A 27,352-nucleotide genomic window follows, 5' to 3' on the forward strand; every position below is an offset into this window, starting at 1 on the left:
CCTCTCTAAATTTAGCTGGGATCTAACCTCCCGGAAACGCCCCCCAACTCCACACGCCGCTCCGCCCCGCAGGAAGGCGCCCACTCGCTAGGTTCCCACGCTCCCGAAGGCAGCGGGAAGCACACGGACTTTGAAGGCACGACTGCGCAAGCGCCCAAGTTCCACGCATGCGCCGTAGTTCTGCGCATGCTCAGAGGCGGAGGCCGGAGGGGGTCCTGAGAGGGTGGCGGAGGCCGGCCTGCCCCGCCCCCGCTCTCTGCGCCGCGCTTCCCATCTGCGCGCCCACGGGCAGCTTCCCTTTCCCGGAGGGCAAGTAGCAGCCGCCGGTTTTTTCTCGTTCTTTTCCGTGGTTTTTGCGGCTCTCCTGGAGCAGGCATGGCAACTGGGAGACGCAGCGCCGGCCTGCGGCTCTGCGCCACAGGTAAGGGCCGCCCGGGGCAATGGGAGTGGGGGCGATGGGACGGACGCGCGCGGGGACCCTCTCCCGGGTGGGTCGGGCCTGGACAGGTCTCCCGCCAGGTTTCAGAGAGGCTCTGGGATCCTCCGAAATATACCCCGCTTCTGGGTCCTTCCCCTAACGCGGATGTGCCGGGGATCAGTGCCAGAAAAGGATGCGCCTGTCTTCCATTTGATTCTTTGCTTCGTGTGGCAGGAAGTTTCAACAGCGCTGACTCCGTTCATAGGCGAGAAGGCTCCGCCAGCCTAGCTTGTGGCCAGACCTTGCTTTGGCTTTAGGTTCTGACTCTTGGCACGTCCGAAGAATTTTTACCCACCGGGGGGTATGGCCAGAGACAGGTCGTGATGGCCAAGGACAGGTCATGATCAGGTCGCCGGACCGTGCGGTGTGAGAAGTGATCAGAGTAGGTGGTGGCCTTTCTCTTGCCTCCTTTTGCCACCGTCGAATGCCCTGTCCTCACTGTGGTGTGTTCACTTCCTCCGCAGCCTTTTGGTTCCCCCTGTGTGCCGGGCTATGAGAACTGTTAGTGTAAGAGATGTCGCTCAGTTTTGCTTCTACCTATGAAGTTGAAAAATAAATAAGTAAATAAATAAAACACAGTGTTTTGAATGTGCAGTTGGAGTTTATACAGAGGAGGAGATAATTACTCCTGGAGAAATAAAGAAGAATGATTTCTGTGTAAAAAAAAAAAAACAAAAGATGGAATGGAAAAAGGAAAAAAAAATGAGAGTAAAATTATGTTGAAAGAGAACCTGTGTTTCAGCTTTACTAGCCTACACCTTGCGGGTCACAGCCTGGGTGCCTGCAGAGTGAATAGGAAAGCAATAGACTACATATGCTTAGGCATTGTCCGTGCCTTGGAATGGATCAGTGATGGATTTTATGGTAGACTGTAAAAAATCAAAAACATTTTATAGATGACTAAGCATGTAGTGTGAAACAAATCAGCACTTACTGTAAACATTTTGTCCTTTTTCCCTTTTTTTTCAGTTTTTTTACTTGATATGGCTTTCTGCAAAGGATTTGTAGAAGATTTAGATGAATCGTAAGTATATATGTATTTTAAATGGTATCTTAACTGTTTTAAACTCTGGAGTTCTCTAAATGTTTCCATGAATCTATTTTAATAATAGAAACCTTAGTGACTGGTGTTCATATGGCACTAATTTTGTTTCAGAAGTTGTCCTGAGTGCTCTTATAGATGTACAAAGTGGGGTTGTACTCAATAGAGTTTACTGACGGTTCTATATTCTGTTTTACCATTCTTCATTATATTTGTTAGCTTTTCTGCTTATATCACGATTGAGCAGGTGCTGGAATTTAGTAACCATACTGTATATTTGTTTTTATAGTACCATAGCATTAATCAGAAAGTCTTGCTTTTAGTAGGTAGGTGGGTGAGGAGTCCTGTTCCAGACAGACCATAATCCTGTGTGTGATCTTTCGAGTCTGATCATAGGTAACTGCAAGGCTTTTCCTGGCAGGCCTTGGGGGGAAGCTGCTCTCCCCACACCAGACTTGGTGCACAGCTAGTGCATTGCAGTCTCTGGAGGGAGTTGTAGTCATAGACCCAGGCCCCGAGGCTAGCCAGGCTCACATGCATATCTAGCATGTACAAGTGGCCTCTTTTGGAGGCCTCCTTATTGGGGACCTTACCTAGAGCACTCCTAGGCATCTCTACTGAGACCTCCTTATCTAGGGGGTTGGCTGAGCCATTCTTTGCTTGCAGTACTTTTCCACTCCTGTCCCTTTCCTCCTTTCCTTCTCCTTCCATGGGTTCATAAGGAGGCAGAAGCCTTTGGTTCAGTGCTCCTCTGCAGTGGGGTGAATTCTGTCTATGCTGCCTCCACCTGACCCTCGCTTGGTACTGTTTCACTCGAAAAATGGAACATTGAGGAACTGGTTCCTTTTTTTTTTTTTTTTTCCCCCTGTTGGCTTATGTTGTCACAGTAAGTAAATAAAGTCTTGACTATTACTTTCAGTTTGACTTGTTGTCCTAATTAACTACCTCTACACAACAAAATAGTTACAGTAGCAGGGTGGTCATATGAACACAGTGCTGTTCTGGAAGAGTCAAATTCCTGAGGATCCCAGGGAGCACTTTACTAGCCATGCTAGTGGATATTGGGGAGTGACAGCAGATTCTGAAGGGAACCATGGTGGGGTTTTTGTTTTTGTTTTTGTTTCGCTTTTGAGATTTTATTCATTCATATGAGAGACAGAGCATGTGCAAGAGAGAGCATGAATAGGGTTAGGGGCAGGGGAGAGGAAAAAGCAGACTCCCCACAGAACTGGGCTTCATCCCAGGACCCTAGGATCGTGACCTGAGCTGAAGGCAGACGCTCAACTGTCTGAGCCACCCAGGAGCCCCTGAAGGGAAAACCATTGCTAACATGGAGGTAATCTTATTAAACTTGGTGTCTTGAGGGCTGTGTCACTATAGACTTCTTCCTTTAGAATGCCCTCACGGTGGTGACTTTCACCTGGGGGTAGGAGGGTGGCAGAGAAGGAAGGAGCATATGGGCAGGCACAGATACCTAAGATCCTCTCTCTCTCACCTGGATACTGTGTGAACTTGACAGGTTTGGCCCACCCGTGACAAGTTTCTTGTCAAGGAAGAATGCTGCCCCACTCTCACAGAGGCTATGGCCTCTGTGAGCCATCTTGGTGATCCCTTGGGTCTCCATGGAGAGACTAGGACACACTGGATAATGAGATTATTAGACAGACTCAGATTTCTAGGTCTCTGTTTGCTTCCTGCTTCTTACCAGACCCACGTGAGCCTCCTCACCACATCACTTCATTCAGTCTGTGACACAGTCCAAGCCTTAAGTGAAAAATATCCAGACATGGAAGAAGCAGCCACCCTACTAAGCCAGCAAAGATTGACCAGCACAAAGAGTGACATAAGCGTGGGAACTGAGCACCCTTTCGTGGGCAATCCAGACGTGAGCCTTTCTAGAAAAAAGTCTCTGAGTCTGTTTACTCAATAATGGGGTCTCAAAGGAGGAGAGTGATAGCTCCTTACTGGGCCCCTTGTGGCCAGATGTTAAGTCACAGGAGATCTGATGGGCAGCCCCACTAGGATCAGCATGGTGACAGCCCCTCTGTCACAAACTGTGTCCCCACCAGATGAGTGGAAGAGCCCTAAACGTCTACCCCGACCTAGAATAGCTGTTACATTGAGGTCCCCCTATCCCCAGGGTGAGCTCGACATCCTGTGTCAGCGTTCATTGGGAAAGTGGGGGAGAAATGTACTTCTCGGGCCTTTGGGATATCCATGCACAAGAGAGTGGGATCTCTAATTCCCCTTCTACCAGGATGAGGAGGACACATAAAATGCCTCCCAGGTTTGAGTCTGTGATGACCCTTTTGCCCAGGCTTGGCTCAGGGTGAGTACTTTCAAGCTGCTACTACTAAATGTGTTACTGGCATAGCTGTGTTGCCTCTGTGTACTCCCAGTCACCCTTGTCCCTACGTGTCAGTGGGAATTGCTATAATTAGGGCCATTTTAATGGAACATGTGGAAGACTGTAAACCTACTTGGTTGGTATCTCTTAGTCTTCTGAAAACAATATTGGCTGCCTGGTGAGTAAAGGAAACAGTCATCCTGATTGCTGAGCTGAAGGAAGACAAAGTGCAAAGTGCTCTGTGAGAGCATTTCTCCATTCAATAGCCCCGTTTGGCCTTTGCACAAGGCCTTGGGGACCAGGAGACTGCTATTGCTGGTAGGTCCCTCACTACTCTGCACTTGTCATCAGGGTACCTGACGTCATGAAGAGGCTACTGGAGGTAGCTTGGTCTGTGGCAATTAACATTGCAAATGCCTTTTCCAGTATCCCTCCCCAATGGGCTGATCAGGGTCAATTTCCTTCATGTGGAACGGATTCCAGCACATTTAATGTCCTTCTGTAAGACTCGTTAATTCCACATCTATATGCTATCAGTGGGGAGGCCGTGGTCTGGAAAAAATCTTGCATCTGGAGGGAGCACTGGCTTTTTACTGTGTTGATGAGAACCACCCTAGAGGGCCTAGACAGGGCACTGCCCAGCAAGTACTGGATGCCATGTTGACCCACAAGTGACATTGTGGCTGGGCTTTTAACATAGGCAACATACAAGGACCTAATTCCTGGCCCTGATCTGGGAAGCAGAGTAACATCCATTCCTGAGGAGACTTACCAAACTTTTGACCTTTTTTGACTGCCCACCACCCCCGCCCCGGCTAAAAAAAAGGAGGCCCAGGGATTGGTGGGCCTATATGGCTACTGATGCTGTCACACAGCCCTGTGGGGACCTTGATGGCACCCTTCCATCAGGTTACCAGAAGGGCTGCTGCTCTTGAGAGGGGCCCCAACCAACAGGATTCCCTGAAGGCCCTACGGCAGGCCACGAGGCCTCCCCCTTTCCTGATCTGCTCCGATCCGCAACCGCCATTTGAATTACACATGTCAGCAAACTCAGGTCACTGATCAGAGCCTGTGGCAGGAGGACAGCACTATAGGCCAGAACAGACCAGTCGTTGGCTGAAAGGTACACCCCCTTTAAGAGATGATTATTGCCCTTGGATGAGTGCGGTAGTAGGCTCACGAGCGGACTTTTAGTCACCTTGCTAAAAAGGCCCGTTCTGGGTCTCAAGTGGAGAAGTAACTTAGAGGAGCCCATCTGGAGTCTTGCAACTCCATGAAAAGGTCTCATGAGTGCCACTCCACCTCGGCAATAACACCAAAGGAGGCATTGCCTCCTCTGGCCCAATGGGGACCCACACAGACTGCTAGGACCTGGTCACTAACGGCTCCTCTGGGTTAACTTACGGGAATTGGGTGTGGCTGCCATCCAACCTGAAGGAGACCCGTCCTTCATCAAGGGTGGTGGAGGGCCCTACACCGTGGGCAGCTTCGTACAGTGTGGAAGATCCTCTACCCCACTCTTCCTGCACCTCCTGTTTACTGCTCCAGCCCCAGCAAACGAGCTCTGCTGTTGTCTCATGGGCTCTGGCTAATGGCTTGGCCATTTGGTTGTGTAGCATATAAAACAGGGCCCCCTATGGAGTTGAGACATCTGGATGGAGATCATCTGCTCCTCCTAAGTGTTTTTTCCTAAATGTTTTTATAACCTACAATTAAATTAGTTTCAGGTGTACAGCATAGTGACTCAGCAGTGCTGCATGTAACGCAGCGCCCATCAAGAGGTGTCTTGTAGCCCGTGTGGATGCTCACCAGAAAGGCCCCGATGCTGCAGAAGGAGACATAACCAAAGACGTAACGTGCTTTTAGCTCAGTATGGAAACTGAATTGTTCTCCGCACCAAAGCAAGTAGGTGCCCAATCATTTGCCTCTGGAATCCCGAGAGGATGGCCCACGGAAGGTCAGACAGCATCCTAGACTAGGCTAGCAGTACCCGGGCTGCCACTGTGGCGAGAAGACAAGAAGACAGCATGAAAAAGCCTTCTTCTGGTCAGACTTTGGTCGAGGCTAAGACTGCTGCCCCCAGACGGTTTCCTTCAAGTGAGTGGGCCAGGCATTCTTGGCAGATAGAACAGGTTGGGCTCCTTGTGCCATCCATCATGTCCCAGTATCAGTTGACTCGTTCTTCGAGTTTCACCTAGCCATTTGCATGCGTTCCATGGACCCCAGCCACACTCTCCAGACCCTGCAAGACCACATTTTTTCCCTCTTCGGTTTCCCTGAGAACACTGCTTCTGATAACAGCCCTGGAATTTATGCTCAAGCTACCCAGCAGTTGGCCCGGTCCTGGGCGTACAACAGACTCTCTGAACTCCGTATCTCCCCTAATCCATAAGGCTGCTTGAGTGTTTTAATGAATATCTGAAGTATGGGCTTGATGAATGGGAGGGGACAAGATTCCCCAGCCTGGTCTACACATCTAGGCCTGGGTCTCAATGCAGCAGTTCCCTAGTCAGGTATTTTGTCCGGTTGTCTGTCCCCTTCCTTCAGTTTGACAGTTACTCACTCTACAGTCTCTGTTGGGGACCCTATAAAGGACTTCCATGCCAACTCCTTCCTGAAGACTCAGATCAGTGGGAGATGAAAATGGCTATTAAACATTAAGGACTGGGAGACCATAACCTCCTGCATTCTCCCCCTGGGGTACAGAGTATGAGTTTTTGCCTCAAGAACAGTGACCATCAATGAGAGGTGTCTAGTTCAGCAACTTGCTCACAGTGGCTGTATTGCTTTGCCTGAGTAGTTCCATTGTGTATACAGTGGAACTTTTTATTAAGTGTGAGAGGAGCAGAGGAAGAAGATCTGGGTTTACCAACCTGGGGGATTGACTGAGGGTGCTATCCTTGCCCATGGTGCAGGACAGACTATGTCACATCGGGACAGATGTGAGCGCCGTTGGACTGAAGAACTCAGATAATGGACAGGTGTTCTCTTTATCTTAACTGTAGGTTCAAGGATCTTCCTAAAATATCCCCATAAAGAACTTTTGTCATTTATTCAGTATAAATTAGATATAGATCACTGTGCAAGGTACTAAAAGATGAAACAAGCATATTTATGGTTGGATAATATGTAAAAACGTGTGGAAATTGATAAGAATCCTAAAGAAGATTAAAGACAATATGGAGAGATTGTTTCTAGCTGCGAGGAATTCAGGAAGGCATTATGGAGTAAGAAATGCTTTTAGCAGGATAGGATGTGAACGTAAAAAATATATAAAGTCAGATAAACACTGTGAATTTAGCTGTGATAAATACCATGGGTTGATTGGAAATCATGTGATGCTTATATTTGAGTGGAGCCAGCACATGAGAACGTGTAGCAACATATACTTCTTTTTGTAGGTGACGGAAGGGTACCTAAAAAGTCTCAAATTAAGAGTAACACGATCAGATGATCACAGCTGTTTTAGGAGAACTCTTTAACTGCAGGCCCTTGTGTCTGGGGGTCCCCAAAAGCACCCCCAGGCTTGGTTATTGACCAGGAGCACTCAGGGGACTCAGTCTATTGTGGAAGTCACAGTTAACGGTTTATTGCCGTGAAGGGGCACCAAGCAAAACCAACAAAGGGAAGAGCCATTGTGGAGTAAATTCCAGAGGAAACCAGGAACAAGTTCCAAGAGTCCTCTCCCAGTAGAGTCGCGTAGGGTGTGCTTATTCCTCCATCAGGAGCTATGACCACATGTGTGAAATGTTCTCTACCAAGGTAGCTCATTAGAGACTCGGTGCTTAGGGATTCTTATTGGGGGGTGGTCATGTAAGGACCTTCCTGCCTGGTCTGTACCAAAATTTCAGACTCTTGGAAGGAAAGCAGATGTTCATCATAAAACTACTTTGTTTGCACAGCGTTGGAACAGTGAGCTATCTTATCAGGAAATGGTGGAAATCCTCCTGAAATTCAAGTTCCCAGATGCCAACCAAGGGCCAGTCTTGGAAGCAGACCTTGTTAAGGACAGCAGTCTCAGCTTAGCTATTAATGCCTAAGAGTAAATGGAGTAGAGGGGCCAGGAGCTGAGGCTTGTATCTGTGTTTCTACCAAGTCCCACTTAATTTTTTTTTTAATTTATTTTTTAAGATTTTATTTGAGAGGGAGAGTGAGCATGAGTAGGGGGAGCTGCAGGGGGAGAGGGAGAAGCAGACTCCCCCACCAAACAGGAAGCTTGACGCGGGGCTCGATCGCAGGACTCTGGGATCAGGACCTGAGCCTAAGGCAGATGCTTAACAGACTGAGCCACCCAGGTGCTCCAATTTTTGTTGTTGTTGTTGTTATTATTATTATTATTTTGTACTCCTGATGATCAGTTCTGTGCTTTTTAAAAGATGTTTAATGGGGGTGCCTGGGTGGCTCAGATGGTTAAGCATCTGCCTTCGGCTCAGGTCATGATCCCAATCGAGCCCCACATCAGGTTCCCTGCTCAGCGGGGAGCCTGCCTCTCCCTCTCCTTGTACTGCTCCCCTTGCTTGTGCTCTCTCACTCTCTCTGTCAAATAAATAAAATCTTAAAAAAAATTAGAAGAAATAAAAGATGATTAATGGATAAGATTTAGAGGTCACTTAGTAAAAATTTTACATAAAAACTTGAAAGAATTTCTTCTATGCTCCAGTATTTATCAGTTTATCAGCCCTATGTATTGTAAAGTAGAAACAAACATGCAATCGGAGATTTGTTTTCTCATGTTTGTTTTTTAGGTTTAAAGACAATCGGAAAGATGACATTTGGCTTGTAGATGTGAGTATATAAATTTTTGTGCTAATTACCCCTGCCATTTTAAGTATGATTTTCTATTCTCCTCCACATAGATAGGGTAATATATAGTTAGTGTTTATGTATATTACCCAGTTTTTGTCACATAGTATTATGTAGATTATTATATTAAAATGAACATCAGAGCCTTAAGGTTCCTAGCAAGGGAACCTGTTTTTGCTGAAATTCTGAAGAGGTTGACATATGAATTATGTCTGAGGGAGATTGCTGTATGATTTTACTACAAAATACACTCTTCTTTTTTCCTGTTATGCAAGAAATTGTTTAGGTTATTATCACTTGACAGTAAAAAATTTATTTTCATCATAATGGGGAACAAAATCAGATTTTCATCTTACTTTTTTCACTTTCATGTTTAGAATGTTTGGGATTTTAACTTGCCCCAGTAAAAATGTAGTAGAGTGGCAGCAAAAGAGAGAGAATAAGAACGGCAAAGTTGACAGATGCTGAAGCAAAGCGATGGGGCGTGAGAGTCCATTGTTTAATTTTTCCTCTCTTCTTTTGTGCATGTTTGAACATTTCTACAATGTCGAAAGTAGGTAGATCTTATTTCATGAAAGTACAAGACGCGGTTTGTTATACCATTTAACTGGAGGAACCTGTTTTTACCTCAGCCCTCTGGTGATCCTGAAGAAAAAGGAACTGTGATTTTAGATTAATCAGCCTTGTCCCTTTGCCAAGCCAGTCATCTTAGTGATTTCCCATCCCTTACTAGTAGTTACGCTTAAAGTAGCAAAGGTACCTATAGTGTTGGGATTTTCATAACAGAAATAGACCAGTGTTGGTCGTGAACACTTAAGGGAGGTGTGTGTGATGTACGTGTATTCGTCTTATATATGACACAGACTGGCTTTGGACAAAGATGTTTTTACTGTAAATTTTCTGTTTTAAATAGGAATAAGTAGTCATTTTTAAATGAACTTAAGGTAATATCAGTGTTGAGGTATATGCTAGGCGTTAAACTAATTAGATTCGTGTGTGTGTTTTGCCTTTTATTACGTAACTACTTTAGAAATTATATTTAGACTTTTTGTCTAAAATGAACTCTTCATCAGATCACTTAGTCAAAGAGATTCTTTAAAAATTAAAGTTGATATACGCAATAGCACAACATTTCAGTGGTTGTCTTTTCTTTTTCCCCCAACAAGTTTTATGCACCATGGTGTGGCCATTGTAAAAAACTGGAACCGATTTGGAATGAAGTTGGTCTTGAGATGAAAAATATTGGTTCTCCAGTTAAAGTTGGAAAGATGGATGCTACCTCCTATTCCAGTAAGCATTTGCTCAGTTTATTATTTTACTATTCTCATAGTGAAACGGTGTACTGAACGTGAAGCAGTATTCAAGGTAGGAGGAAGAAATACTTACTTTTTGCTCAGGTAAATTAAGGTTAATCGTAATAATTAAAGATTGTATATTTTATGAGTTAAATGATTTAGCCATCAAACGTGTAATATGTAGTGTATATTACTCTTCTGCCTGACATGTATATATAAGCCACTGTTTCTACTTTGAGCCCTCTTGAGAGACTCTGTTTACCCGACGCAGCTACAGAAATTTGAGTGTCAATCTGTGGATGTTGCTGTGTGAATTCAGAAGGAGAGTTGTCTGAGTAGCCATAGATGATGTGGGAGAGGAGGAGATAGAGACCTATAAGATGAGATGAGGTAGAAAAAATACAAGGGAGGATCAGGATAGTATTCACATTAGAGAGAATATTACAGCAAAATCTTAACAGTTGAAAATGAGCTTAATAAGTATGTATGAGAGAATAGGACGTCCTAAAGCGGAGGTTGGCAAACCACCTTTGGACAGAAACTGGCCCACTGCCCATTTTTGTAAGAGGGGCTGTATTGGAACAGAGTCACATTCATTTGTTTACTGTTGTCTTTGCCTATTTTCGTGTTCCACTGGAGGAGTTGAGGAGTTTCAATAGAGATTCTGCCCCACAGTGCCTAAGATATTTGTTATCTGACCTTTTACAGACAAGTTCACCAATGCCTATCTTAAAGGATTTGAGAAAAGAAGAATTTAAGTTTAGAGAAGTATGAAGTATCATAGAAATTTGGAAAGAGCATGGCTTCAGAAAGCAGACCTGAATTCAAATCCTGCTTCTGCCTGCTACTTTTGCCATGTAAAATGGGGAGAGTTTCTTAACATCTCTAAGCTTTGATGTCTACATTGGTAAATATTTAATTGTCATGTGTCTTTCATTGGTTTTTTTTTTTTTAATTAAATGATATAGCACATGTCAAGTCCCTTATAGTATTCAATACATGTAGCTTCCCTTTTCCTTTAATCAATGAAGCAAGTGGAATTATGTAATGCACATTTCTTTTTAGGAAATCAGGATTATACTCAGGATACAGCTTTGGAAAAGGACAGGCCTATGTTTTTGTTTGTTGGTTTGGTTTTGGTTTTTTGTTTTGTTTTGTTTTTTAAAGGTTTATTGACATGTCAGAGAGACGGGGTGATTGCGCGCACAAGCATTGGGAGCGGCAGGCAGAAATAGAAGCCGGCTTCCTGCTGAGCAAGGAGCCTAGTGTAGGACTCGATCCCAGGACCCTGGAATCATGACCTGAGCCAAAGGCAGATGTTTAACAGACAGAGCCACCCAGGCTCCCAGGACAGGCTTATGTTTTAATCCCATATCTCCCTAGTGCTACTTCTGGGTCTTTGGGGAAGGCCTTAACCTTTCAATTTTAGTTTCTGTGTTTGTAAGTGAGAGAGTACTAATCCTGAAGGTTGGGAGGATTGTATTATCATTTCGCATGCAGAATTCCTTGCAGAGTGCCTAGCGCACATAAGACGACGTATAAGACCAGATTTTAGGGGTCTGTCACGTCATATGGTGTTAAAGATTTTATCAGTTGTCTGTTGAGAGGTAATGGGCATTTTTGAGAAGCAGTTGATTTGATAAAAATGTTTTTGGCAGCAACATGTACAGTACAAAAGAAAAGCATTTAGTCAAGAAAATCATATAAGTCCATTTTTGTATGCATCTTGGTGCTCTACAAAAAGATGCTGGAAGCCCAGACTTAGTAATGACAGTGGAGTGAAAGGGGACACAGTAATCCTCACAGACATCTTCAAGGATGAAATCACAGATGTGATAGTCTGGCTCTGTCCTATAAAGAAGAGCAATCGAAAGTAGTAGGACATGATTCTTAGCGTAGTTGCTGAACTACACAACTGCTGGTTATATGGAAAAGAATAATTCATTTTCTGTGTGTTTCCATGTTAGCAGCTGCTGTGAATTTATGGGATTTGGCTTCCTGATGTTCGGGAACAGGGAACTAGAGAGCAGTTAGGTGTGAGGGATGGAATTATAGTCAAACAAGTAAGTTGTTAAAACTTTGAGAGGAGACCAGAGCGATAGCAGGAATTACTGTAGACAGAGACTGATTTCTAGAATTAAGCTTTTTAACAGTGTTTGAGAAATGACTGGTTTCACCCATTGCTCCTGAAAGTAAGTTCTTGTATCTAGGCTATCTTGAGTCCATCAGTCTTGTTTGATTAGAGCTGTGTGTGCCTATGTTCATTCACGTTGTCAGTCGTATTCACTCAAGTGTGTTTACTAGCTAGTGTGTTAGTCTCTAGAGATTAAAGGAAGACCAAAACAAATCCATCTGGTCCAGGAAATGCTTAATCTAATAGAAGGAAAAATACGAACAGACCAACAGGTAGAATAAAGTCTCAAGCATAATGAATTCTTGTGATCATTTGAATCATTTAACAGAGTCATAAGGTAGAATAATGTATAAAGGAGTGTGGGTATATAAAGACAGATAATCAATGAAAAAATAGTACCTACAAATCAGTAAAAACCTTAATGGTAACTACTCCTGTGATGCTACAGTGCTAATAACTGTTTACACTTAGTCTTTTTATAGTACCTAAGTCATTAGCTTACTCTTCAGTATGTGCCTGTGTGTGTCACTATTAAGTGACACTATGTTTAGGGCAAAGATAGCTAAGACTTCTCAGGAGCTTAGAAAAGGAAACGTTTTAAATGCTGTGATTAAAGTGCAATGTTCTTAGAGCTGTTAAAACTTCATATATGGTTTGTAGCGTTGTAGGTACTTTACGATGAGACTTTTTTATCCCGTTACTCATAATCCATTAAGAGGTTTAAATTTTTGCCTCTGATATGTGACTATTACAGATCTGTTCATTTAGCATCGTGTTATATATTACGTTAATAGGAGGAAGAAATGTCTGTAGGGCATGCAGAGCACATTATCTCAAGCAAGCCATCTAGCTTTGGGAAAAGGGAAGGGGAGCTGGTACATGAGGGTGATCTCTGCCAAGATTGTGATGGGTGTTTCCTATACTTTATGTCCTTTACTTCTTGGATGTGCAATGCTGAGCCCTCTACCCCTTTCCTATGGTAATGCTTGCTTGTAAATCCTTATGACTACTTGCATCATACAAACGTAGCCTATTCAAAAATCACTGTGGAGTCAATATTCATTCAGTGAATATTTCAAGAGCCCTTAACTGTATGCCAGGATGTACCAGGCATATTCTAGGCATCAATGATGCATCAGTGGCCAAAACAGACAACAATCTCTACTCTCATGGAGATGGTATTCTAGAGGGGAGAGACAATAACAAACATAAGTAAATTGTTATGTTACTTAATGTTTGAGGTCAGCAATGGATGCATTTTCTACTTTACTGTAGAATCAAGATGTTTTATGTGCTCATGGAGAAAATACTATCTTCCTAGTATTTTTTTTTTTAAGGTGTATTTAAAAACTAGTGTCTAGAGATTGTACGAATAGATTTGGGGCATATAATTTTTTTTGGGGGGGAGCATATAATTCTTAAAGTTTCCTTTAATACCTCAGGGCAGCTCCACTATAAGCATTTTAGTAGAAACAGGTAAAGAAATTGAATTTTTTTTCCAAACTAGCTGTCAACATTATTCTATATCTAACTGTAAATACTGAAGGGTTGGCTGTTTCCTATGTATTTCATCCATCTCCCTAGGTCACTTTTCAGGCATTTCCACCATTAGTGTGTCTCAGCATTTGGTCTGCAGACCACCTGCTTAGGATTACCTGGGCTGCTCAGTGTAAATTTAGACTCTGGAGACCGACATCAGCCCTACCCAATGACAGTCTTTGAGACTGGGTCATGAGAATCTCTATTTTTAAAGTGGACTTCAGGTAATTCTGCTGCACGTTTGAATTAGAGAACCATGGAGTAAAGTATTATTCTGATGACTAGTTATTTATAGATTTATAGTATTGGGCTTTGGGTGGGATAGGATTATTCAGTGATCAAGTATAAAAAAAATCTCGTAGGAGTATTTGAGGATAGCTTATTTCTCAGGAGTGCAAGTGCAGAGATTGGAAGCACATGGCACCACTCTCAGTCCAGTGCATCTCTGTACAGAATTCTTGAACTAGAGAAATTTGAACTATCATGAAATATCCTGCCCTTTGTGTTTGGAATTGTATCAGAATTTTCTTGATGCATGGTTTTAACTGATAATGCTGTAATCAACATTAAAAAAATATATATAAAGGTAGATATTTTAGCCTCTTTTTCTGTACATAGTCCCTTCCAAAATCAAGTACTAGAATTGTTTCACATTTGTAAAATATGTTATGATGCTACCTGTAACGGTGTACTGATTTCTGTTTTGAAGCCACTGAAATTGTGTTTTTTCCTCAACGTAAGTGTGATACTTATTTTATGTTAAAGGTTATAATTTGATTCTTGTTGATGTGTAAACTTGGAATGACATTTGGCCAATAACATTCTACTTTTGTGTTCATAGATTATATTGTCAAATTAGTTTTACCTTTCTTTCTAAATGATAAGAACTTTTTGGTCAGTGATTCCATTTAAGGGTTGCTAAGTCTTGGCACTAAGGATATTTTGGGCCAAGTAATTCTTTGTTTGAGGGGAAGGGTTGCTGTGCATTGTAAGCTATTTAGCAGTATCCCTGATCTCCACCCACTAGATACCAGTAACACCCTTCTCCCCATCCCATTGTGCCCCCAAGTTACTGCAACCAGAAGTGTCTCTAGACATTGCCCAGGGTCTCCTGGAGGGCAGATTTCCCCCAATTGAGAACTGCTGTATTTTATATCCTCTTCATATTAGATACATAGTAACACTCAATAAATACTAAGAAAAATAGTATTTTGAGCTGAAAAGGATTTCACATTAATTACAGCTCCTCCCTTCTTCCCCTGCCCATTGTGTAGATGAAGTAACAGCAGGTCGTTAGCAATGAAATGACTAAGTAATTTCAAACACCAAAGTTAGAGGCAGAATTTGAACCAGAGTCTGAGATCATCATGATTCACTTCCAAGCCTAGCTCTACTATCAAGTTGTTATTTCAAGGAGAAAACAGGAAATAGGGGGCTTCATGTTCAACCTCATTTTATGAGCATTTAAAAGTATAAAATTTCAGAGAAGTTATTCATGTTACAAATGGATTCTTGACTTCGTGAAGGAATTAATCTCAGGTTTCTATGCAAACCATTGTTCTCTAATATGAAAATATAAAGAACAAAAGTTAAACTCAGACTTAAGCTTCATTCATAGTCCTGCTACCTAATCAGTGCTTGCATTCAAACAAGTTACCAAGTCTAAATATCAATTTCTTTACCTGAAAAGTGATATTAGTATTCTTCTCCTATTCACAGAATTATCTGGAGGTATAGTTGAAGGTCTACTAAAGTCAACTATAAGATATTTTTTATGTGATAGTTATTATATATACACTGATGTGTCTGCAGTTAATCACTTAACAGTGAGATCAGGATCCGAAATAGAAAGGAATTGGACCTATCATTTCAGGATCTCTGTGTGCCAAGCTCTCTCTTAGATTCTTTTCCGCATGTTTTCTCATTTCAAAATCCCACCCATAAGCTGAAGAAGATGACTGCTGTCCTCAGAAGGACAAGAGCTGCCTAGATGATAAATGAGAAGTTGGAATCCTAACCTACATCATTTTACGTCTATAACCCATGCTTTCCTTGCGTGATACATATATAAATTGTTTTCCTAGGGAAGCCTGAGTTTAAGGTTTTAGGAGTCACTGCCAGTTGAAATTCTATCAAAAATGGAGTTTAATGCTCAGAGTCAAGGTATAGTAGAGTGGGTGGCATTACATATCTCCATCTTCCAGATATGCTGAGGCCGGTGAAATGTGATAGGGTGAAATGTGGAGCTGGGGTTTTTTTTCTCTGAAACCTGTTTTGAGAACCACCATTGTATTTTCTTACTGATTGCATATTTTCTTTATTTGTTTATTAAAAAAACTTTACAGTAAATTAGAGAATTGATAGATGGGTATACCCACTCCGCCCACTCAGTCAATTGTATTATCTTAGTTTAAGGGAATTAAGGGCTGATGTTTTCCGGCCTCCTTAATTTGGAAAGGGGGGGATTAAGAACATCTTTTACTCACATTATCCCCCCAAATCATTTTCATATTTTTACTCAGAAGTCAATCTCCATAACCACAGTGTTCAATTAGACTCTGTTTGATAGTTAAATCCTACATTAGTGATGGCACAAATAAATACGTAATTGGCTTAATTTCACATAGCTATTCAGAGGCAGGATCTGTATCTCCAAAACCTATGTTATTTTTGTTACCTTTGCTGTTTGTGTTGCTTCTAAGAAAAACCAAAGTTGATCATTGTCCAAAACCTTCCAGGCACCTTTCTCTATATGTTTAAGGGAGAAACTCTGTTGATAACAAAGGAAGGCTGAGAGATTTTGACTGTTATTTGGCCACAAATTCACTTCGTCATCATTCTTGGGTGGAGGTGGTGGGTGGTGCTAAGAAACCAGGGTAATGGTGACTAAAGTGATTGATAAACCAGAACTCACATACAGTAGTGTCCTTATTCCCAACCACAGTTAAATGTCCTCGAAATAAATCAGATTAACAAAGGGAGAGATCATATGAATAAATATACTATATTTTATTTAAACTGGTATATGTGTAAATATATTGTATATTGTCTCTTAATTAAGATGGTTTCATTTCTTTGTTGTTCTGGTTGTCTTGAATCTGTAAAGTAGGACAGTATTAATTTGTAGTAGTGATTTCTATACCTCTTAAAGTCCTAATTCTCTATTTGATTGTTTTTGTTTCTTCTTTCCCTCAAAAAAGATGCCATCGTAGCAACTGTATCCCATTTTAATTAATGTGAGGACTTCAGAATAATCTTTGAAAATAACTAGAATTATTCTGGGTTATTACAAAAGCAGAAACTTCTAAAACAAGTAGATAAAGTTGCTTTTAGATCATGTATTGTCTGCAGAAATTAAGTAATTTTGCAAATACAGTTTATTTTTTTTAAATTAAAATACAGTGCCGTTCTTTTAAGTCTCAGAAAACACTAAAGGAAAGGATGCGCTTTGTTTGTTTGTTTGTTTGTTTGTTTTTTATTTTTGCAAGGAACCAATGAGACATAGAAAAAAATATTTGTCCTAGAAGATGAAATCAAATGACAAGTGAGACTTTATATATATATTTTTTTAACAAAAATATCTTTAACAAGAACATCTTTTAAAAGAATCTTTAAAAAAGTATCTCAGAGATAAAATTTTAACTATTCTTTTAGCAGTTATTCTTAATTTGTCATAGTGTTTTGTGTGGCCATAGGTTGGAGTATTAAGTAATTGTTTTGTATGAGAATGTCATGTTTTTTCTTTTTTGTATGTGAATTTATATTCTTTTTTAAGACTTGAAAACAACACAATTTTATGGGTTTGTATAAATACATATATATAAGTAAAAGGCTCATTTACTACCTAGTTTCTCATTTAAAAAAAAAAATTTAGAATTATTTATTCTTTTTCTTATCAAGGCATTGCTTCAGAGTTTGGAGTTCGAGGTTATCCAACAATTAAGCTGTAAGTTGAGTGTTGTATGTTTCTATGTGTATTTTTATTAGTTCACTCTGCTTACGTTTTATTACATTAATTTCTAGTAGCATCCGTGGAGGATTGAAGATTCGGGTTCAATGATTCTTTCTAGGTGCAGTATGTGAGCAGAGGAGAGGGACTGCATCTTCCTGCTTTTCTTGGTATTTAAGTGAGTGTGTTGTTGACGGCTGATTCACTGAGTGCGCTCTGAGTGTTTGCTGCGGGGCAGGCATCCTGCAGGACGAGACGCACAGCTGTACAGTGTGAAAGGTGTTTCACCCTGAGGAGCTCAAGGGTATATTCTACTGTATCACGTGACTCCTGTCTCCTAACAGATGTTACTTTTCTATAATGGAAATAGACTTACTTAATTAGAGAGGAAAGAAACAGAGAGAATCAAATTGATGGATTTAGTTCTAATCTGTAAGTGTTGGCAAAGTCTAATGTAAAGTGTATATAAATTGGGAGAAATGGTGTACTAATTCTAAGGGATTTATTTCATAATCATAATTTTATTGAATTGCCTCTTGAGTTTCATCCTTATTTTGGTAATATGCGAGTTGAGGAATATTTGGAAACTTATTTTTATAATTAAGTAAGTTATTTTTCAGTGTTTTAAAATCTCAGATTTCAAAATTTGACTAATTTTAATTTTTTATTTCTTGAGTTTTGTGTTGACTTCCCTCCTTGCCCTGCTTTCAAAAAATGTTAAACCTCTTTTACTTGTGTTAAGTAAATTATCCTTTTTGTTCTTTTTTGTTTGATTATAAATGTTGTATTGTGTTTTCACTTTTTTTTTTTAAATCTCAGCTGGACACATCATTACAGGCTTTTGGAAAATTGTCTTAATTTTATAGAATAGGTGTTTCATGCCTTGTTTATCTCTATAATCTTGGAGCATCTTTCAAGTTCTTGTGATGCTGTGTTGCTTAAAATTTGTTTACCTCTACCAAAATACTATTAATTCCCTGTCATTTTTTAAACTTGAGAAAATAGTGAGAATTATGTTGCTTTTACAAGCTCTTGACCATGAATGTGTAGATTATGCACTTTTCAGAAGCATAGACACAGTGCAACTATTAGATATAAAATGAACTATTTTCATGTAATTTCAATAAAATATAGCCTTTTTCTTTATATTTTGAATTGTTGGTCCCCTGTAGCCAGTTGTCTACTGTATTTCACATGATTATGGTACTTCTGAAACAACTCTGCATTTACTATTTTATATACTGTAATTTAACATAACAGTAGTGATTAGTGTTAACTATTAAAACAGTTGAAATAATCTAAACTTCTGTCCTTTTTTTTTTTTTTTCTTTTTAAGATTAAAGGGGGACTTGGCATATAATTATAGAGGACCACGAACTAAAGATGATATTATTGAGTTTGCTCACAGAGTGTCTGGGTAAGTTTTTATTAGGAAAGGCTTTCACTATATGATTACTAATATTTTATAGCAGCAATGTCCACAGTAGCCAAAATATGGAAAGAGCCCAGATGTCCATCAACAGATGAATCGGTAAAGAAGAAGTGGTATATATATATATATATATATATATATATATATATATATATATATATGCAATTGCATGTTAACCAGCCATTAAAAAGAATGAAATCTTGCCATTTGGAACCACATGGATGAAACTGGAAATCTTATATTAAGTGATATAAGTCAGTCAGAGAAAGACACATCATTTTCACTCATGTCTGGAATTTAAGAAATAAAACAGATGAACAAATGAGAAGAGAAGAAAAAAGATAAAAACAAGAGAGGGAGACAAACCACAAGAGACTCTTAACTGTAGGAAACAAACTGAGGGTTGCTAGAGGGGAGGTGGGTGGGGGAATGGGGTACCTGGGGGATGGGCATTAAAGAGGACACTGGATGTGATGAGCCCTGGGTGTTACATTCAACTGATAAATCAGTAAATTCTACTCCTAAAGCTAGTAATATACTATATAGTAACGAAATTTAATATATTATTATTTTTTTAAAGATACTAATACCCTAAAGTTAAATGCAATTTTGGGCCACCTGAGTGGCACAGTCAGTTAAGCATCCGCCTCTTGATTTTGGCTCAGGTCATGATCTTTGAATCATGAAACCAAGCCCTGTGCGGGCTCTATGCTGAGCTCCAGAGCCTGTTTAAGATTCTCTTTCCCTCTCTCTGACCCTCCCCACCATGCATGTACTCTCTGTCTAAAAAAAGTAAGAACACTAAAGCTAAATGTATTTTAATAGACCATATTGAACCCACATTTTTTTAGGGACTTAACCTGAATAACATCTTTCTATTCGTTTATGACAAAAGGTAGGCATATGTAGCATATGCGGAGAGATGTTTAAAGAAACAAGAGGAACTGTGATTTGTATTATATTTGTTAACCTTGTATTAAATTTACTTCATTTGTAGAAAAAAAAATTTCTTCAGTAGATTTTTTATTTTTTTAAGATTTTACTTACTTATTTGAGAGACTGAGAGCTCAAGGAGGGGGAGCAGAGGGAGATGGAGAAGCAGACTCCCCGCCGATTAGGGAGCCTAATGTAGGGCTTAATCCCAGGACCTCGAGATCATGACCTGAACTAAAAGCAGACGCTTAGCCCACTGAGCTACCTAGGTGCCCCTGCCAGTGGATTTTTTTTTTAAAAGATTTTATTTATTTATTTGACAGAGAGAAACAGTGAGAGAGGAGACACAAGGAGAGTGTGGGAGGGAGAAGCAGACTCCCCACTGAGCAGGGAGCCCCATGTGGGGCTCAGTCCCAAGACCCCAAGCTTACGACCTGAGCTGAAGATGGGTGCTCAACCCACTGAGCCACCCAGGTGCCCCTGCCAGTGGATTTTTAATATTTTCAGAATTTGATTACTTCTAACAACCTTGTGAATGGTAGCTTTTATTTTACTGTAAATTTTGCTTTTCTACTGCTTCATTTACATCAACTTACTTTTCTTGTTACTTAACTCCAGAGTTTTTAAAAGAAACCCCACAATATCATTGTTCTGATTAGACCTGGGCTTTAATCCCTGGCCTGTGATACTGGAAAATTCTTCTTAGATAACAGCTAAAATACTTTCCTTCATCTGTCACTTGCTGCTTTACCACCTGTGAGGTATTACTACACATTGCTTAGAATGTGATATAATTAGAACCCAGATTCTTTTTTTTTTTTTTTTTTTTTTTTTTAATTTATTTGACAGACAGATCACAAGTAGGCAGAGAGGCAGGCAGAGAGAGAGAGGAGGAGAAGGAGGCAGGCTCCTTGCTAAGCAGAGAGTCCGATGCGAGGCTCGATCCCAGGATCCTGAGATCATGACCTGAGCCGAAGGCAAAGGCTTTAACCACTGAGCCACCCAGGCGCTCCTAGAACCCAGATTCTTATCGGAGATACAGATCTCTGAGATTTTACTGCTAAGGAGACAGTTTCTTCCATAAACATTTCCTGTTGGTTTGAATGTGTTGATTTTGCTTTTTCATCTACATCTATCTTGCTGGGGTGTAAAAGTTGGTGCTTGTAATTACTTAATGCAATTATGTGGATCTTATTCAAGAGTACATTTATCAAGGTAAGTTAACCTATGTTGACTTTGGAAGTATAAGCGCTTTCTTGTGAGTTTGACAGGATACATTGATAACTTTAAATAGCTTTAAAGTAAAATTGAAATATCGCAATGGGTTTGTTGAGTGGCATGGCACTGTATGGCTTGAATTATTTGAGAGAAAGGCAGAATTAGGAATGACCTTTTTTCAAGTTTGCAAAGCTTATTAATATAATTTTCACTGTATTTTCTCATTGATTGTATATTTCATTTTCTTTATTTGCTTTCTGAATAAATTGTGAGATAAGTTTATATTATATGAGGGGATATATGATACGAGGGGATTACGTGAGGGACTGATGTAACTAAAGGTGACTCTGTTGCAAATGAAATTTCATGACGCGGTCCTGGGGTTGCATCACTTAGCAGCTAATTACTGAAGTACAAGAATAGAGGCTCGAGTGGAGTGATGCAATGTACGTAAGGAACGGTGCATTTTGAAAATATGTTTGCCTTTGCAAACTCTATTCTTTCCAAATTTAGTGGAGAAAATTCTGACAGTATAAACATGCCTCTTTTTTAGTTTTTTAGTAACATTTTACAAGTGATAAATTTTATAATAAATTTTGATGTAATTTCTCAGTGTATTTGGCTTTGAAATATGCTCGCATAGTAAAAGTCTTTGTAGAATTTTGTTTTCTTTTTATAAGGTTCTTAGGTATTAATAGGACTACCACTTTCCATTTTATTTTTTCTGAAAAGAATAACATACTTATGAAACATTTAGATTTTAACCTCTATATTTTATTTTTTATTTAAAAAAAATTTTTTTTAAGATTTTTATTTATTTATTTGACAGAGATCACAAGTAGGCAGAGAGGCAGGCAGAGAGAGAGAGGAGGAAGCAGGCTCTCTGCTGAGCAGAGAGCCCGATTCAGGACTTGATCCCAGGACTCTGAGATCATGACCTGAGCCGAAGGCAGAGGCTTAACCCACTGAGCCACCCAGGCGCCCTAACCTCTGTATTTTAAAACTAGCATTTAAATAGACATAAATCTTCTTAGCATTGCATTATAATTTTCTGGGATAGGATTTCACAGTGTGTTAGTGTGAATGATCATATGAAAGGGAAAAAATAATTCTCATGCGGATCCTTTTATTTGTGGCTGAGGACTCTAAATGGCTTATAGTTCTGTTCTTGCCTATCACGATGTTGGCCAAGATGGTACTTTCTAAAGGGATGTATTTTAAACTTATTTTTTAAATTGATAGATTAAGTTGTGGGTACTTTGTTTTCATTGTGTGAGTACAGTTTTGGTCATGGGCTAAAGTTTTATTAGATGTTTGTGGATTGGGTGATTACTTAAAATTCAGTTAATACAACATTAAAACTTTGTAACTTTAAAATTATGTATTATCTCTACTTCAAATGCAAGTTTATTTTCTGTTTGTTTTGTTTTCAAACAGGGCTCTAATTCGGCCACTTCCAAGTCAGCAAATGTTTGAACATGTGCAAAAGAGACATCGTGTATTTTTTGTTTACATAGGCGGAGAGTCACCTTTGAAGGTTATCAAATGGTTTTATTTTTTAAATTCACAAACACAGATGTATTACAATTTAATTTTCAGTAGAGCCAGAACTTTGACCCAAAAACTTAAAATTATTTCACTTTTATTGGAAATATTTTAGTTCAATCTAAGTGTTTTTCTAATGAAAACACTTGCTTGTATGTCCCCTGTTGTGTTTGCCTTCGTGAAACAGAAATGAATAAAAAGATGTTGCTTGCCCTGGTTATTCAGATTTTGTGTTACTTTTTAGCATTTTTGGCTCTTTGAGATTGCGGAGTGCAGTTTGAACGTAAACTTTGAAAATTGTTTATATGTGTGGATATATGCACAGATCTCTCCTGTAACTGTTGAACTAAAATATATGAATTAAGCTTATTTATTTAGGGGAGTATTAAAGCATTGAGTTATGGTGGTCTTTTACTTTAGAAACAGTTCGTTTCATTTGCTGCTTATATTCCATCATCTTTTCGCATAAAAACACTTAAGGCATCAAATTGGGATGGCAGGGCTGAGGATGATACTACCTGCTCTGAGTGTTTAATGAGGAATGAATTCTGATCTTAATATTTAAAAGTCACCTCTTTTCTATTTGTATCTTCACAGGAGAAATACATAGATACTGCTTCAGAATTAATTGTATATACATACTTCTTTTCTGCCTCAGAAGAAGTGGTTCCTGAGGTAATGTTTAAAAATGGACTGTAATGATCAATTTCATTTTTTAAATTATTACTTGATTTTATTTATCAGATTTATTTACTCATATGTGTAGAACAGTAAATGTGTTAACTCTTTTTTTTTTTTTATTTTATTTTTTTATAAACATAAAATATATTTTTATCCCCAGGGGTACAGGTCTGTGAATCGCCAGGTTTACACACTTCACAGCACTCACCATAGCACATACTCTCCCCAATGTCCATAACCCCACCCCCCTCTCCCAACCCCCCTCCCCCCATCAACCCTCATTTTGTTTTGTGAGATTAAGAGTCACTTATGGTTTGTCTCCCTCCCAATCCCATCTTGTTTCATTTACTCTTCTCCTACCCCCTTAACCTCCCATGTTGCATCTCCTCTCCCTCATATCAGGGAGATCATATGATAGTTGTTTTTCTCCGATTGACTTATTTCGCTAAGCATGATACCCTCTAGTTCCATCCACGTCGTCGCAAATGGCAAGATTTATTTTCTTTTGATGGCTGCATAGTATTCCTTTGTGTATATATACCACCTCTTCTTTATCCATTCGTCTGTTGATGGACATCTAGGTTCTTTCCATAGTTTGGCTATTGTAGACATTGCTCCTATAAACATTTGGGTGCACGTGCCCCTTCAGATCACTACGTTTGTATCTTTAGGGTAAATACCCAGCAGTGCAATTGCTGGGTCATAGGGTAGTTCTATTTTCAACATTTTGAGGAACCTCCATGCTGTTTTCCAGAGTGGTTGCACCAGCTTGCATTCCCACCAACAGTGTAGGAGGGTTCCCCTTTCTCCACATCCTCGCCAGCATCTTGTTAATTTTAGCCATTTTGACTGGTGTGAGGTGGTATCTCGTTGTGGTTTTGATTTGTATTTCCCTGATGCCGAGTGATGTGGAGCACTTTTTCATGTGTCTGTTGGCCATCTGGATGTCTTCTTTGCAGAAGTGTCTGTTCATGTCCTCTGCCCATTTCTTGATTGGATTATTTGTTCTTTGGGTGTTGAGTTTGCTAAGTTCTTTATAGATTTTGGACACTAGCCCTTTATCTGATATGTCATTTGCAAATATCTTCTCCAATTCTGTCAGTTGTCTTTTGGTTTTGTTAACTGTTTCCTTTGCTGTGCAAAAGCTTTTGATCTTGATAAAATCCCAACAGTTCATTTTTGCCCTTGCTTCCCTTGCCTTTGGTGATGTTCCTAGGAAGATGTTGCTGTGGCTGAGGTCGAAGAGGTTGCTGCCTGTGTTCTCCTCAAGGATTTTGATGAATTCCTTTCTCACATTGAGATCCTTCATCCATTTTGAGTCTATTTTCGTGGGTGGTGTAAGGAAATGATCCAATTTCATTTTTCTGCATGTGGCTGTCCAATTTTCCCAACACCATTTATTGAAGAGGCTGTCTTTATTCCATTGGACATTCTTTCCTGCTTTGTCGAAGATTAGTTGACCATAGAGTTGAGGGTCTATTTCTGGGCTCTCTATTCTGTTCCATTGATCTATGTGTCTGTTTTTGTGCCAGTACCATGCTGTCTTGATGATGACAGCTTTGTAATAGAGATTAAAGTCCGGAATTGTGATGCCACCAACTTTGGCTTTCTTTTTCAATATTCCTTTGGCTATTCGAGGTCTTTTCTGGTTCCATATAAATTTTAGGATTATTTGTTCCATTTCTTTGAAAAAAATGGATGGTACTTTGATAGGAATTGCATTAAATGTGTAGATTGCTTTAGGTAGCATAGACATTTTCACAATATTTATTCTTCCAATCAGGAGCATGGAACAGTTTTCCATTTCTTTGTGTCTTCCTCAATTTCTTTCATGAGTACTTTATAGTTTTCTGTGTATAGATTCTTAGTCTCTTTGGTTAGGTTTATTCCTAGGTATCTTTTTTGGGTGCAATTGTAAATAGGATTGACTCCTTAATTTCTCTTTCTTCTGTCTTGTTGTTGGTGTAGAGAAATGCAACTGATTTCTGTGCATTGATTTTATATCCTGACACTTTACTGAATTCCTGTACAAGTTCTAGCAGTTTTGGAGTGGAGTCTTTTGGGTTTTCCGCATATAGTATCATATCATCTGCGAAGAGTGATAGTTTGACTTCTTCTTTGCCGATTTGGATGCCTTTAATTTCCTTTTGTTGTCTGATTGCTGAGGCTAGGACTTCTAATACTATGCATCTATGGAGAGTATCATTTGGTTCTTGTTCTTTCTTTTATTAATGTGTTGTAACACGTTGATTGATTTGCGGATGTTGAACCAACCTTGCAGCCCTGGAATAAATCCCACTTGGTCGTGGTGAATAATCCTTTTAATGTACTGTTGAATCCTATTGGCTAGTATTTTGGCAAGAATTTTTGCATCTGTGTTCATCAAGGATATTAGTCTGTAGTTCTCTTTTTTGATGGGATCCTTGTCTGGTTTTGGGATCAAGGTGATGCTGGCCTCATAAAAATGAGTTTCAAAGTTTTCCTTCTATTTCTATTTTTTGGAACAGTTTCTGGAGAATAGGATAGTTCTTCTTTAAATGTTTGGTAGATTTCCCCCGGGAAGCCATCTGGCCCTGGGCTTTTGTTTGTTTGGAGATTTTTGATGACTGTTTCAATCTCCTTACTGGTTATGGGTCTGTTCAGGCTTTCTATTTCTTCCTGGTTCAGTTGTGGTAGTTTATATGTCTCTAGGAATGCATCCATTTCTTCCAGATTGTCAAATTTGTTGGCGTAGAGTTGCTCATAGTATGTTCTTATAATTGTCTGTATTTCTTTGGTGTTCGTTGTGATCTCTCCCCTTTCATTCATGATTTTATTTATTTGGGTCCTTTCTCTTTTCTTTTTGATAAGTCTGGCCAGGGGTTTATCAATCTTATTAATTCTTTCAAAGAACCAGCTCCTAGTTTCGTTGATTTGTTCTATTGCTTTTTTGGTTTCTATTTCATTGATTTCTGCTCTGATCTTTATGATTTCTCTTCTCCTGCTGGGTTTAGGGTTTCTTTCTTGTTCTTTCTCCAGCTCCTTTAGGTGTAGGGTTAGGTTGTGTACCTGAGACCTTTCTTGTTTCTTGAGAAAGTCTTGTACCGCTATATATTTTCCTCTCAGGACTGCCTTTGTTGTGTCCCACATATTCTGAACCATTGTGTTTTCATTATCATTTGTTTCCATGAATTTTTTCAATTCTTCTTTAATTTCCTGGTTGACCCATTCATTCTTTAGAAGGATGCTGTTTAGTCTCCATGTATTTGGGTTCTTTCCAAATTTCCTCTTGTGATTGCGTTCTAGCTTCAGAGCATTGTGGTCTGAAAATATGCAGGGAATGATCCCAATCTTTTGATACTGGTTGAGACCTGATTTAGGACCGAGGATGTGATCTATTCTGGAGAATGTTCCATGTGCACTAGAGAAGAATGTGTATTCTGTTGCTTTGGGATGAAATGTTCTGAATATATCTGTGATGTCCATCTGGTCCAGTGTGTCATTTAAGGCCTTGATTTCCTTGTTGATCTTTTGCTTGGATGATCTGTCCATTTCAGTGAGGGGAGTGTTAAAGTCCCCTACTATTATTGTATTATTGTCGATGTGTTTCTTTGATTTTGTTATTAATTGGTTTATATAGTTGGCTGCTCCCACATTGGGGGCATAGATATTTAAAATTATTAGATCTTCTTGTTGGACAGTTCCTTTGAGTAAGATATAGTGTCCTTCCTCATCTCTTATTATAGTCTTTGGCTTAAAATCTAATTGATCTGATATAAGGATTGCCACTCCTGCTTTCTTCTGATGTCCATTAGCATGGTAAATTCTTTTCCACCCCCTCACTTTAAACCTGGAGGTGTCTTCGGGTTTAAGATGAGTTTCTTGTAGGCAACATATAGATGGGTTTTGTTTTTTTATCCATTCTGATACCCTGTGCCTTTTGATTGGGGCATTTAGCCCATTAACATTTAGGGTAA

At 39.7% G+C, this 27,352-nt stretch overlaps 1 protein-coding gene across 3 annotated transcripts in view; it reads left to right on the forward strand.

Annotated features, from left to right (window-relative positions):
• Window positions 1-225: 225 nt before the first annotated feature.
• The window catches only part of LOC111154256 (thioredoxin related transmembrane protein 3), a 50,577-nt gene continuing 23,450 nt past the window's right edge, over window positions 226-27,352 (forward strand). Inside the window, exons 1-8 of one of the 3 annotated variants that reach the window (XM_022513757.1) lie at window positions 226-421; window positions 1,448-1,502; window positions 8,613-8,652; window positions 9,837-9,960; window positions 17,539-17,584; window positions 18,924-19,004; window positions 22,608-22,707; window positions 23,313-23,390. In XM_022513757.1, coding sequence (XP_022369465.1) covers window positions 376-421; window positions 1,448-1,502; window positions 8,613-8,652; window positions 9,837-9,960; window positions 17,539-17,584; window positions 18,924-19,004; window positions 22,608-22,707; window positions 23,313-23,390 — 570 coding nt within the window. In that variant the 5' untranslated portion in view covers window positions 226-375. Of the gene's footprint in view, window positions 422-1,447; window positions 1,503-8,612; window positions 8,653-9,836; window positions 9,961-10,837; window positions 10,873-17,538; window positions 17,585-18,923; window positions 19,005-22,607; window positions 22,708-23,312; window positions 23,391-27,352 lie in introns of those variants that run through there. The other 2 variants (XM_022513758.1, XM_022513759.1) reach the window with 2 other exon arrangements.

The sequence above is a fragment of the Enhydra lutris genome, unplaced genomic scaffold, assembly GCF_002288905.1.
Source record: "Enhydra lutris kenyoni isolate GAN:26980312 unplaced genomic scaffold, ASM228890v2 scaffoldscaffold36, whole genome shotgun sequence".
Lineage (NCBI taxonomy): Eukaryota > Metazoa > Chordata > Mammalia > Carnivora > Mustelidae > Enhydra > Enhydra lutris.